This window comes from Mchenga conophoros, linkage group LG23 (assembly GCF_057382185.1).
Source record: "Mchenga conophoros isolate Kocher_MC1m ecotype Shallow Benthic linkage group LG23, M_conophoros_male_GT1.1, whole genome shotgun sequence".
NCBI lineage: Eukaryota > Metazoa > Chordata > Actinopteri > Cichliformes > Cichlidae > Mchenga > Mchenga conophoros.
Genome location: NC_140547.1, coordinates 7,577,882 through 7,591,717, shown reverse-complemented (window position 1 = coordinate 7,591,717; position 13,836 = coordinate 7,577,882). Strand labels below are relative to the sequence as shown.

Genomic DNA, 13,836 nt, shown 5'->3' with positions numbered 1-13,836 from the left:
GGTGACTTTTGCACAGTAGTGCAACTCATAATGAAGCTGCACTAGACAAAATTTGTATGTGGGAGAAAAGAGACTATCATCAACCTACTTAAACAACTCCAGGCTGAGAAAGAACAACTCTTGCCTTTCTAAGCAACATGGTTTTGCCCTATTTGCTAAAAATAAAATGTTGGTGGCAGACATATTCAGAGAAGAGAGAAAGGCACATAAAGTGACAATTTTAAACTGGGAACGAAACACAAAAAATCCTAATAGCACCATAATCATGTCATCCAAAAGTGAAAGATGAACTGATTAACTCTCACTGATATTTAGAGCTGTATAGTAAATACACAAATAGTTTATATAGTTCATACTTGTGGCTTCTCCTGTAATATGCTCAGATTGCATAACTACAGAAAGCATATGAGGAGTTTAAAATAGCTACTCTTTTTGCTAAGATCACATTCAGCCCAACACTCTGCATGCCACACGGCCCAAAAGAGAGTTGGAAAAGCCTTGGGCTATTCAAACCCATTTCCAAAACTCCTGGGACACTAGGTAAACAAAGTAAAAAGAAAATAGAATCATTTGAAAATCAACATCCCACAACCAATTAGGTCAATTGGCAACAAGTCAGCAACAAGACGAGTCTTTGGAGTATAAAAGGAGCCTTCTATGAATAAAGATAGCAAGGTTTTCAACACTCTGTGAAAGACTGCAGGGAACACATTAAGAATTATGGTTTTTAGCATAAAAATGCAAGAAATTAAGAAAAAGATCGAGTTTTAAAAAGTCAGGATCTGTGAAGTCTGTGACATCAAGAGGCTAGACAGTGCCGCTTCAGCCTAAACAGTGCTGCTAGCTCACCAATGTCTTCTTTAGGGAAGACATTGCTTTTTTCAGCAATCCACATTCTGCATATAACACAACAGCACTGCTCTGCATTAAGAGCCTGAGCTATAAATGGGCCCACAGAAAATATGCAGCGTACAAATTACAAAAAAGCACTATTTTCAAATAACAAATTTAGGTTTTAGGTGATTTAAAAACTGCCACATTCTGTTTTTATTACATTTATACAATGTCTAGCACTTTTTTTAATGGCTCATGTCGACAATAACAAAATATTTTAAAAAGCGGTCTTTACTTTTCTATGAGCCTCATTGCTGTAAAACATTCCAAATCTAATTCTGACTCATTAGTAAGCCTCTGGGGTGCTCCTGTCTCATACTGCAGACACAACCTCTGAGACTTGAATGTGTGCATGTTTGAGACAGCGTCTTTAATTACCCAGGTAACACATCCAGATGCTCCATCACTCTGGCAATGGCAGTGATTAAAAGGAGTAAAATATTCATTTCAATCAGACACCCACATGCCACATGTATAATTAATGTGCAGCGGAAGGACGCAGCAACTTTTACACCAGCGACACACATACACACGCTTTTCCATCACCATATTCCCTCTGCACATAACAGCCAGCTGCTGCATTTGTGTGTCTGTCTTTGTCGGGGCGGATCCAAGAAATGGAACCGTGGATGAGCCACTTCGAGCAATACTCCACAGGGAGGTCAAAGGTTAGCCAGACTGCATTCTGGGACATCATTCAGCCACCTACACAGCAGATGTGTTGTGTTGCTCTTTCACTGCCTTTACTCTCTCTGGGAGTGTTTTTGTTGGGAAAACAGCATCTTTAGTTTGCCACTTATCAAGCATTCAGCTTTCTGTGGTGTGGGTGTGCTGCCTTCACTGCTCCTTCTTCTACTTTTCAACAGTTCTGTGTTTATGTCAATACCTCAAAATACCTGTGAGCGGTTTGCAGAGGTCTCAGAAGCTGTCTGATGTCTCTAGTGGGTGGAAGACTATACAAACTCAAAACAATGTGAGACTTAAGGTGAATTTACAGACATAAAGTAGACATTTGATTTTGAACTTAGTTTGTGGAAAAGATCTTATCTGCTCAAGGCTGCGCATGCGAACAGAGAAACCACATCGAACAGGACTTTCCCATGCAGGATTCGTGCTGCATGTTAAAAATTAAACATCTGATTTGCATGTAAATCACCCCAAAAGATTCTCTCTTTCACACACTTGAAATGAAATCTTTTCTTTTCTCCTGTCAATCCCCATGGTTCCAGTTTGTTTTCTATTTCTGTCCTTTCAATCCATCTGACTGCTGTCTCTTTGTTTCCCTTGATTAATCCCTCTGTCAAAGTATTGTTTAGACTCCAGCAGTAGGCTACAATTACTCAGCGCAGTGTGTGTATTGTATCACGCTCATTACAATTACCTCTGGGTGTGAGTGTGTCATCTGTTGCCTGCTCATGTTCCAATTTCTCTGCGAGTGGGGAGGAAGCTGCATCCAGCTGCCACAGTGTGCATGCAACAATATGACCCTGAAATAGATTATCTACATTATAATGAATGGGACCTGTGTATTTAAAAGTCCATAAAAAGGTCAAAATTGCCAAAAGAGACAACTTGTGTTCAGCAGCAGATAGTGAAAAGGCCCATACTCCAAAGCTGTTTAATACACATAATTTACACAAAATTGATCTCGTATTCAAGAAGCTACAACTTGTAGCAGTTGGCAGACATTACAAAAGAGCTGGGATGAGGCTGACTGATGGATATCCTAGTAGCTTCCATTTGATTACAACTGGCTTTGCATAATGTGGTCAATGAGATTTCAAAACTTTACATCTCTCTGATCAGCTGTGAACAGACAGCAAGGATATTCCCCAGGAGCCAAGCATCAATAAGTAAACCGCTGCCGCCACACGCACACTTCAAAAGAAACTCATCTTTCACCCCAGAATCTAATTGGTTGGTGTGACGATGCGAGGCGTTTGATGTTCCCTTACATTTCTGTTTGTTTAGCTGTATGCGCCCCTTTGATCGATGTCAATTTATAGATTTTAGAATAAAGGAGAAAAAAAGAAGAGATATCCAAGTTTGAATTTTATTCGCTAGTCACCTGCAAACAGAATACATATCCGCTGAGTTATGAATGTGAAAAAACCAATATGTGCTTTTCATTGGCTTGTTATGGACTGACCACCTACTCTAAAGGAGAAACCAACCCTAATATAGACCTACCCTGTGTTTTACCCTGTAAGAGAAAGCCTCCACAGCAGGTGTAAGACTCCCAACTGTTGTTTTTGGAGGCTAGTTCAGGTTCGGTGCCTAAAAAGCGTGACACAAATGAAATAATTTACCTCCCCACCCAAAAAAAACATAGTAGTATCATTTTTGATTTCACAGTGTAACCAAGTGTACCATTTCGTCTCCGCGCGCACACACACACACACATAAAACATTACCAAGATTTGAACCATAACTGCCCTCCCCTCTTCACAGTATGTCTTCTCCCGCAGGCTGTTGTTGTAAATATGAATGTTTTCTCAGTCAACTTGCCTTGTTAAATAAGATTTTACAAAATCCCATGAAAGATTTCTCAAAGCTTGACGGCTGATATTGGCATTCCCGTGCAGTGCGCTGTGTTTTAAAACCCGCAAACAACCCAGCATAAATTTACACCATTAAGTCCCCCGGGCTAGAAAACAGATAAAGTGCTGTGCGTGTGGCATGAGAATGCAGTAGTCATAATGAGAATGTAGATGTCCTCTGGATGCCATGGACGCTGCCTCCAACAAGCACACGTAAGTGCTTACTCTCATCTGTTGCCGTGTGTCAATGAATAATGCACATATTAATCTGGCAATGTATGGAAGCTAATTAATTCAGTATTTTCCTATTCAAGGTTATCTAATTAATGTGGTATCTTTGTAGTCATTAGGCATGGATAAAATTCTTGATTTATCTTCGTCAGCCTTTTACCTCAATTTTCTACTGATTTATATAATGACCCGCAGTCACTTCCTTTGTAAAACAACCGCCAGCTCCACCCTCGATTGTAGTGGTATCTGCAGTCTCTGCAATGGTGGGTGAGAATTTAACCCTTTTAGCACCTACGCACTCAGGTGCATTTTTTTTTCAATTTAATAGACAATAAGAGAAAAGTTGCTAGCTGCAGTTCATACTCCACTATAGTCAGTCAAGTTTATTCAAGGAAGTTGGTGATGATTTAACACCCCTGTCAGCTGGTGCTCTGCAATACGTGCTGGGATCCCTCCTCTGCAGCAGTAGCAGTGGCACGGGCTGCCATAACTCTCTCTGGAATTGCAGCTGGGACCGGGCCTTTGCTTAAATGATCTGCATCTGGGGAAGAAGGAAGTGCAGTTTGGGCAATGAATGCTGCAGGCAGTCTTGTGGGGACTGAGGTGGGGCTGTGGGTCAACACAGGTTTGTCTCCCCTCTCTGGCCCTTCACTCCCTGGTGTTTTTCAGCAACACACGGACGCTCTTGGAGAAAACATCACGAGGATCAGTAGCAGGCAGAGCAGGACAGACGCATCTTTCCCTCAGCTCCAGAGCCTGAACAGATATAAAGCAAAAGGACAGACACACAAACACTTTAAGCAAAACAAAACAAGATTAACCAGGGCTGGTGAAAACTCTATGTACAAACTAAAATGCTAGCTTACGTGCAGGCACATTAAACGTAATTCATGCAAAGTCACATTTATAGTTACCATCTGACACCTTTCAAACAGTCATGTGCCCTCCTGCTTGTCAAAAGCTCAAACGCTACAGCAGAGTCACATTTTTAAAGCCTCCTTTGGACTTAAGTTTTGTCTTAGTTTTTCTAAATCTGACAAGTGGAGGATCTGACTTGAGCGACTTTTAAATTATGCCCTAAAGCATACCTGTTTTAATGTCTACTTTACTCTTAATGGGATCTTAATTAACTGAACGAACCTCGTGCTATGCTAAATCAGTCTTAAAACTAGCAATTAAGAGCAAAAACTCATGAGGAAAGTGTTTACTGAGGAGTAGCATCGTTTCCTCATAGACTTCTTTTCACAAACAGATGTACTGCCCACTACTGGCCATTTGAAAGAATGCAGTTTTGATGCACTTCTGCACTGACTTGGAAGCTACGTCCATCTTTTATATACATTCTATGGTTTTATAGAGAAACAGAAAATTATAAAGTGTCTCTGAGTAAAAGACATGGAAGCAGCTATTGTAGGCCAACATTAGCATGAAAGAGCCATGTAACTAGCTTGGCTAAAATGGTTATGGTTAAAAATATTCCAGTATGTGACGGAGCTAATGGAAACTTCAATCACACCCCGGCCGATAAATATATTCTCTCCGTCTGTCTCACACACCTACGCACATCCCAAGTCATTAATCTCTCACTTAGCACCACCTACAAGACTGAGCACATACGTGTACTTCCCACTCAACAGGCTCTCCCTCTCATGTTACCGGTGGACTTGATGTGCTGTGCTTAAGGATGATGAGCGCGCTCGTGGAGGTGGAGTGCCCCCACAAGAGTCGGGTTAGGTAGCTTGAGGCTGTCACCCTTTGCAAGGTTAAAAACATCACATTATGCATCGCTTTCACCAGACTGAGCTCGGCTGTTAACTGACTCATACATGCTGCTATGCTGGATCGAACAGTTAAGCATTGGAGGTACCAGAAACCGAGTCTTCTCAGCACCACACACACAAAGCAGGGCAATTAATCCCCAAACAACAGTCTTCATCACTTCACTGCCTGTGGCTACAGCCTGGTCTCGACAACAACTGCTGCTAGAGGTCAATCTACCTCACAGGGATACGACCGGGTGCACGAGCACATACACAGAACATGCACATATTCCACGACATAGGCACCTGATGGACAATTAGTGGTTTACCCATCTGTTCGTCTTTGTGCTTGGAGCATCTGACAGTGCTCCAACAGTCCAAATAACAGTCAAGGTTAACCTCACTGCTGTCTAATACATAGATTATTAATCCACCTTTCTGCTAACACTTACACGCACAGAAAAAGTTGTGAGGACTGTGGATGCTGACAGTCCTCACAACTGAAACTGCTGTCTTAACTGGTTGTTGATTTCCTTATAGACTTAAGATACCATTGATTGGCTGGTCACACTGCCAACACTGAGCTGCTAATGTGGGGCTGTTTTCTTTCAGGCACTCAACTCAAATCCTTCAAGACATTCAGCTAAGCAGACATCCAGGCCCTGGCACAGCAAAATGTTTTTGCTGTCTTCCTAAAACCCCACGTTTCTCCTTCCTTTCTGCCCTCCTCTCCATGTCTGCAGGTGGATTTATATCTCTCCAGACGCTTCATTAGTTCCATTAAGAATCTTTCCAACAGCTCCTAAAGCTACACTGTTTCTCCTGAAAAACAGAAAGGAGTAGGGCTGTGTCCCCACACAGGCCTCACAGATTTCTTCACTTCAAAGTTGGGACAAACATATGACTAAGAACCGACACAACAGTTTAGGGGGAAACAATCTAAGGAAAAAATACTGCGTGTGTCTATACCTCTGGTATGAGACGGTCCAGCTGAGCGACTCTGTTCCTGTGCGATGGGTGTGTGGACAGCCATTCAGGCAAGGTGGGCTCTCCTGATAGTTGGTCTCTGAGTTCCATCTGCTGCCAGAATACAGGTCCTGCTCGCACATCGGCACATGCCTGTAAATAATACACACACCTCAGAAACACACACAAGAAGTGGCATCCCACTGTTTTGTTCTGAGATAAAAATCTTCACTTTAGTTTCCTTTGACAACAGTGCCCCCTAGTGTCCCGTGGACAGATTGTATGATTGGGGAACATTAGAGGAAACTGAATGAGGTTAAAATAAAGAACAGCTTATAAAAAGTAAAAACATTTTAAAATTATTCCTGAATTTTTCTTTCAATCTCAAGCTCCAAAAAGCTGGATTTAACACTTTTCCTCGAGTCATTAGCCTGGTTGCATGTTTTTAACCCTAAAAATATCATCGGAGTGAATGCAACCAACGAAAAAACACAGGTGAAAACACAAAAGAAGGCACCGCTTGAGCCAGATAAATGGTGACCAAATTGGTGACAGTGATACCTTAGCAGCCAATTGCAATCCGACTTGATCTGCCTCAGCCTCCAGTTTCCGACTGAAAGGGCGTTGAAACAGCAGCTAGAAAAGAAAAAAGCAGATTTCTGTGTAGGTGTGTAAAAACTACAAGATTATTGTACATTTTTATCTTCCAGTCATTTTTTAAACTGCTGTAACTTTAATACTTCATATACATTTTCAGATAATGAATATTAATTCCTCACCTCTCTAAGCTTGCCCTGTACCCAGTGTCCCAGCATTGACAGGCTGTCGTGAGGACACATGGCCCAGATGGCTATCAGGAGAACAACAGACAGGAGCTCCAGGACATGCGACACACTGGCCTGTTCTGCCTGTGGAGGCAGTGAGGGAAGGAAAAGAAAAGGAAGGAAGGAGGATAAAAGAGAAAAATATAAGAACAGAAAAATAGAGGTAAAAAGTTTTGGGGAGGTGATTGAGGCTGCTGAAACATATTGATTGTTCCCATCTATTTTAGTGGAACATTTACGCTGTAACAGATTTAGAGGTTTTAACAGCCAATCCAATAGAGCACACCTACTGGGTAATACCAAGCCCATCGATGCTCATTCCCTTCATCTAATTAAAATCTCCTTCAAGCATTTCCTCTGAGGACGTTTAAAGTCTTGAAATACCCACAACTTCATTAGACACTTTTTTAGAACAAGAAGAATGGGCTTTAAAGCTGGAGAGAGAGAAAAAGACAGCCATCTGCGGAGAATTAATAAAGCACAGCAGTGCCTGAGGTCACTTTGGTCATCACAGCACCGGCAGGATTAGTGACTGTTTGGATGTGATTGTCACCGAGTCTTTTATCAACGGCTGATGCAACAAGACTGCAACAGATGCCACTTCAGCTGATATGATACTTCCGAGACAGAGCAGAAGTGATGAATAGTCAGGAGATCTCAGTGTATAATGCAGTATATTCTGCACCTGTAGGGGGTCCACATGCATATTTTACAGTGCTGTGTGGAACCTCCAAGACTGTGCCAAGGGCTAATAAATGACTAAAGTTTGTTCTTGAGCAATATTTGCACTTTAAGTGTTTTCAGTGACTCATTCACTGCAACATCTGCTGCTGATCAGCTAAGCCTATTAGATGTCAGCATACTGCACAGGTCTTTGTGCACTGCAGCACTTCAGCCTCAGAAGCTAAACAGGTGTGAGGTTTGCTGCATTCAACTGAGTGCTTGTCTGTTACGGAAGAGTGTGCACTCAATGCATGAGAGAAAACATACAATCAAGGAATTTGTTTCTGTTAATAATACCAGTGGCAGGCGTAATTCTTTGCCTATTGTATAACTCCACTTATAATAAATAGTTCCAACTAGGGCTGGGCCATATTATACCGTTCACGGTAATACCGGTATAATGTTATGCAACGATAGGAAAATGAAATATCGCGATAGAATATGAGTAAAACGCGCATGCGCAGTGGCTTTGTTTTCATACGCACATGGCCGATTGTTGAGTGAAACAAATGAACCAGAATTGGTTTGTAAAAATGGTGCAACTTCAGTGATGTGGAACTGGTTTGGTGTTTGTCCGTCAGATACATGACAAAGCACATTTTTTTGCAGAACATGCAAGCGGCCGTCGTTATTGTCGGACTAAGATGCTCTTAAATCTGGGAGTAATGTGGGTCCTAAACTCCACGTTCTTCAGGTCAAACAACACTGCAGCATCACTGAGAATTAAAAATTGTCTAAATTCTTTCATCTTTAATAAAACGATCAGCATTGCTGCTTTACCAGGTGTAACTATGAAGTTTAACTTCCAGGCATCCATGAAAACAAAATTTATTACATTTAACGGAGTTAGAAGTTAGCAGGAAGCTAGCGGAAGTTAGCTCGCTAGTTTCGCTAGCATGTTCTGACTGAGAGACTGAGAGATTTCTGAAAAAAATCAAACGTACAGCTCTGCTATCACTTCCAACATAAATGAAGACAGGAAACTAAACAGCAGTGACGTTTATAGGGTTACTGAAGTTGGGCTAGCTGGTATTTAATGATGTGCTACGTGATCGCTAGCAACACAGCTATGTTAGCATAATATAAACAGTGAAGCTGGAGGACGAACACTAACACTTTTCCACTTAAAAAGGTTAACGTTAAGGTTTCTGATAGTTAGAGACAAATGCAATCGCATGGCAGGATGCTGTAAACGGACCAAACTTCAGTCAGAAGAACAACTGAGATAATCCATCCACAATACGAGGTCAGTCATTAATATACTGCAACAACATGGGAACAGAGCAGCTGCCAGAGAATTCAACATTAATGAATCAATGGTACAGAAGTGGAGGAAGCAAGAAGAATGAGTTTAATAAAGTTTGATTTATCTGACTGCTTTGTTTCGCTTAATGTGCCTTATAATCCTGTGCACCTTATGGTCCGAAAAATACGTACTGCACACTGCAGTTTAATGTTGCAAAGCACCTCTTTTTAACTTCAGTGGATATTATACATGGTTATGCTCAGGATATGTCAGCCCATTTCTACTGGAAATGCCTTTTGGTTAAACTTTCAGCTAGGAATTTGCATTTGCACTGTTACATTTTTATAAAGCTTTAATGTACATAAAAACCAGCTTCTTGTTTAAGTGAAAATAAATGGAAGGTTGTCTTTTTGCGTTAGTAATGTTGTGGAGTTGTATTTTGTCTCGCATCAATTATATCGTCAGTTATATCGTTATCGCAAATTTTCAAATATATATCGTGATAAATATTTTTGGCCATATCGCCCTGCTCTAGTTCCAACATCATTTTAACAATCAAAATAAATGCTTTTTAAGGTCCATTTAGGACTTCAAGAAATAAGAATTAAGATCCAATAATGTCAAAATTATGCACTATTTTTAGGCTTTTATACACAAGCCATTTTCAACAATTCAACAATCCATACAACCCAGTACTTCACATTATATTCTTTCCCACACATACCAGGCTTAAACAAACCATTTCCAAAGTTAATACCTTCAGCAGATATTGGGGAAATATGAAATATTTTAAGGTCTTATTTTTCTTGAATTCAATTTCAGAGTTTAAGACTTTTTAATGATCCAGAGAAACCCTGTATTAATTGTAAAAAATAAACCTATTCACTCTCAAGGTCAAGTCTTAAGGTAAATTTATGATGTGGAGTACAAACTATGCTATAACAGCAAACAGTCCGTGGAGGGTTATGTACTTACAGCGTGTCCCAGTAAGGCATGAGCCATCTCGTGTCCCAGTATAATAGTGAGCTGGTGAACATCTGCAATGGCTTCCAGCATTCCAGTAAACATGAAGACATTTCCATTCTACTCAAAGAATGGGAAATAACTTTTTAATCTTTGTAGGTGTGTAAACACTAGATTGCACCTTATAATAGTAAAATTTTTAGTGTTCAGCTTGTCTTTACTTACCGGTAGTACAAAGGCATTAACGCTGGGACTTTGCACCACATGGACAGTCCAGCTGATGTCATTCACTTCAGGGATGTCCTTGTTCCTTTGTGCCAGGTGCTGCACCACCCACTTCACCACCTGGTGACGAGGGTCAGTGACTGGAACAAGCAGCTCTGCATACTCCTCCATGTACTGAAACACAGAGATGACAACAAATATTTAAGGAAGAATTTCATTAAAAATGACATTTTTTCCATTTAACTATTCACCTTCTTACTTGTTGACTCAATAAATCTTCTTAGAAATGTTTGTGGAATGGATATTTGTGATTTTCTCACAATGTCACATGCAACACAACGTCTCTCACCGCATCTGAAGTCAGAGCTGCCATCTCCATGTAGTTCTCTTTACTGAACACAAGAAGGCGGGTCCGTCCTGTCAGGGGGGACTCGTCAAGGTGCGTTAGGAGGAAGAGGGCTACAATCATAATAGCAACACCTGCACCCCCTGCTATTTGCCAGCGCTTCTGCCATGCATATTTGCGCACCAGCTGCTGCCGTTTGTCTGGTAAGGCCACCCACCACTTCCTTATGCTCCTGTACAAAAAGAGGGGCTTTAGTGCTGCTGTAAATCCTTATGTAGCTCAGGCAGTACATTTAACACCTTATTCCAACAATTAGAACTAAATTAATTATCTGAAGCATGTTTAAAAAAAAATGCTCGGAGAAAAAGCCTGATGAAAGATTAGCAACCAAAGTTTCCCATAATAATGTAAGATAATAATGCAGAACAATAACCTCTTTTCTTTCCAGAGAAGCCTAACCTCAAATAAAGTGCCAAAACGTGCATAAATTCGGCAGGTAAATTTTGTAGTACTGCTCAAAGGCCAAAAAAAATGCCTGCTCTCTATTCTGTTGGAGGCAGGGAGGGGGAGACAAAATAATGTCTGCTATGTCTGCTAAATGATACCATCACAGTCACTCGGTTTCATGGATTACTTTGTACCAGTTAATTAAAACATAAAGCATGGAAACAATTTAGACAGTAATTTATTTGTTCTTATTTAAATCCAATAATTAAAACAGTTGATAAAACAATTAGGAGCGTGTTCATTATTTAATTAAACATTAAGTGTTGTTAAATGATATTATGCCTTAAAGCAAAAAGGATGCTCAATTTATCATCTGTATTAAGAGCTTTTCTATTGACACACCTTATTAAAGTCTTGCTTTTTATTTACATTCCAAATTTAAAATGTTACATCTATTTGAATTTGTAGACCATTATAGACTATAGTGTCGTATTTATACTGATTAACCACTTCAGTCTATACTTTTTAGGGGGGGTGACACATTGGTTGTGATTTTGCCCCTGTACACCACCACACTTTACTTAATATTATTTAAAAGATTAAGTTATGTTTGAAGTGCAAACTTTCAACTTTAATTCAAGTTGTTTAACAAAAGTCTTCCATTAGCTGTTTACAGCCAATTTTATCCAAGTTCCTTATTGTCAGAAGCACAAAAATAGGTAGACGACATTAAAGTGTAAAATTAAAAGATGCATTCAAAAGTGGAAATACAGCAGATTTTCAAAAAGGTGTAGACCACTGGTTACAGAGATCTGTCAAACATCGTGGAGGCAATGTTATGGCACGGCAGGTATAGCTGCCAAAAAATTACTAATTAGAGTTTACTGATGATGTGGCCACAGATAGAACTAGCACATCTGGGGTCTAGAGGGCTATACTCTCAGCCAAAGAAGGATTTTCATCCAAGCTTCATTGGATTCACAATATTCTGCCAGCCTTTTATCGGAGACTACAGCCAAGGAGCATCACAATCAGCCAGCACAGTGGTTAGCCCAACTGCCTTACAGCAAGAAGCTCCTGGGTTTGAATCCACCATATGACTTGGGCCTTTCTCTCTGTACTCCAGCTCCTAACCCCAGTCTAAAGACATGCAGTTAGTGGGGTAAGGTTCATTGGAAATTACTTGGTGATGAAAAAGTCTGTGGTGTATTGGCCTGCCTCCTTGTCCCCAAATTGGACAAGGAGCTACATAACAAAATAATTGATACTGTGTAAAATTATTATTCAGAAGAGGGGGCCATGTATAAAATGCCTGTAATTTCTAAATATTTATTGCAATTCTTTTCTGAAACCCCTTAAATAAAAGCTCAAAGACTGCATTTGAACCCTTAAATTTTTTACAATCCACTGTGGTGGTGTTCAAAGCACAAACTACAAAAACTGTGTCTATCCAAAAGCTTGTGGACCTTCCTGCAAACACTATGTTTTTCCTACCTGCCCAGTATTATAGCCATAATCTTTTGCAGAGGTTTGATTATCATCCAAATGAGGGGAGCAGGCAGGGCCCTCAGGCGGGCAGAAGTGTGGAAGTAGTGTCCACATGGGGTCAGGACAGGACCACAGGGAAGAGGAGCAGTGGCTTTGGAGTAAATCTGATAACTCGTTGTCCGTCCAGTCAAAGAAGCTCTCAAGCGTACAGATGTGCTTATGGTATTTCGCCAACTGCTCTGAGGGTAAACAGCTCGTGTGCATACCCGGAGGTTCCCGATAAGATGCGACGAAAGCAAACTGAAGTGACAGCTCCTGAAAAGACTTCCGCAAAGTAGAGCCATGTTTTAATTTAATTTGATTTTTTAATGATACAATTTTTTTTAATTTATACGAGGACTGACCAAAAACAGTCAACGCAATGCGGTTATCTCATCCTAAAGGTCAAAATAAATCCGGTAGTGACACCTGGGGAGCTGCTCTCAGCTGTCAATGTCATCGCTAGAAGTGAAATTTACGTACACGTAAATTTGGTTATTGGGGGGAGCCGCGGAACTCTGAAATGCCTTCACCAGTCCAAAAGTTGGTTTTTAACACCATTACACGCTGAGCTGAAACACATTAATGCCCGGTGAGCCAAAAGGACGCGCTTTAAAATTACAAACTAGCGTTAACTGTAGTTTCTGGAACGCGCGCTCCTCCCAAATGATTCCACCTAGAAACAGCCCCGTTACGAACGTTCCGCACACACAGCTCAAAGTTATATTATAAACGAGCTAAGCGTTATATTATAGAGCTGGAAGTTAACTGAATATATTTACATGTTAAGTGTGTGTCTTTTTTTTTTTTTTAAAATCATACCCAGGCTACTGCTTTTAATCCACCATAGTTTGGAGGCAAATATTCTACTTTGTACTCAAGCACATTTATTTTCATGTTTTACTATTTAACTTTTTTTGCAGTTAAAATAACACACATCAACTAATAAATTATCCTATTTTATTGTAGAGGTTCCCAAATCGTGTGCCAGATTAATGCCATAACTACCAATCTCAATAACTGTCAAACTTCAGACATGAACACAAGTGTGTGAAAACCGCTGATTATGTTAACCAGTTGTGTATATAAAGTATTTTTAACATTAGCTCCGGCTTCAACATTAAAGTGAAATAAACCACTGATT

The 13,836-nt window shown here is 40.4% G+C and overlaps 1 protein-coding gene across 1 annotated transcript; it reads right to left on the bottom strand.

The window, feature by feature from the left end:
- Window positions 1–2,556: 2,556 nt before the first annotated feature.
- On the bottom strand, window positions 2,557–13,600 carry oma1 (OMA1 zinc metallopeptidase). The gene is given in 9 exon segments (XM_085265974.1): window positions 2,557–4,316; window positions 4,318–4,421; window positions 6,395–6,544; window positions 6,953–7,027; window positions 7,171–7,299; window positions 10,160–10,267; window positions 10,373–10,546; window positions 10,722–10,950; window positions 12,660–13,600. Coding segments are annotated over 9 exon segments (1,539 nt in total). The 5' UTR covers window positions 12,998–13,600; the 3' UTR covers window positions 2,557–4,084.
- Window positions 13,601–13,836: the final 236 nt, after the last annotated feature.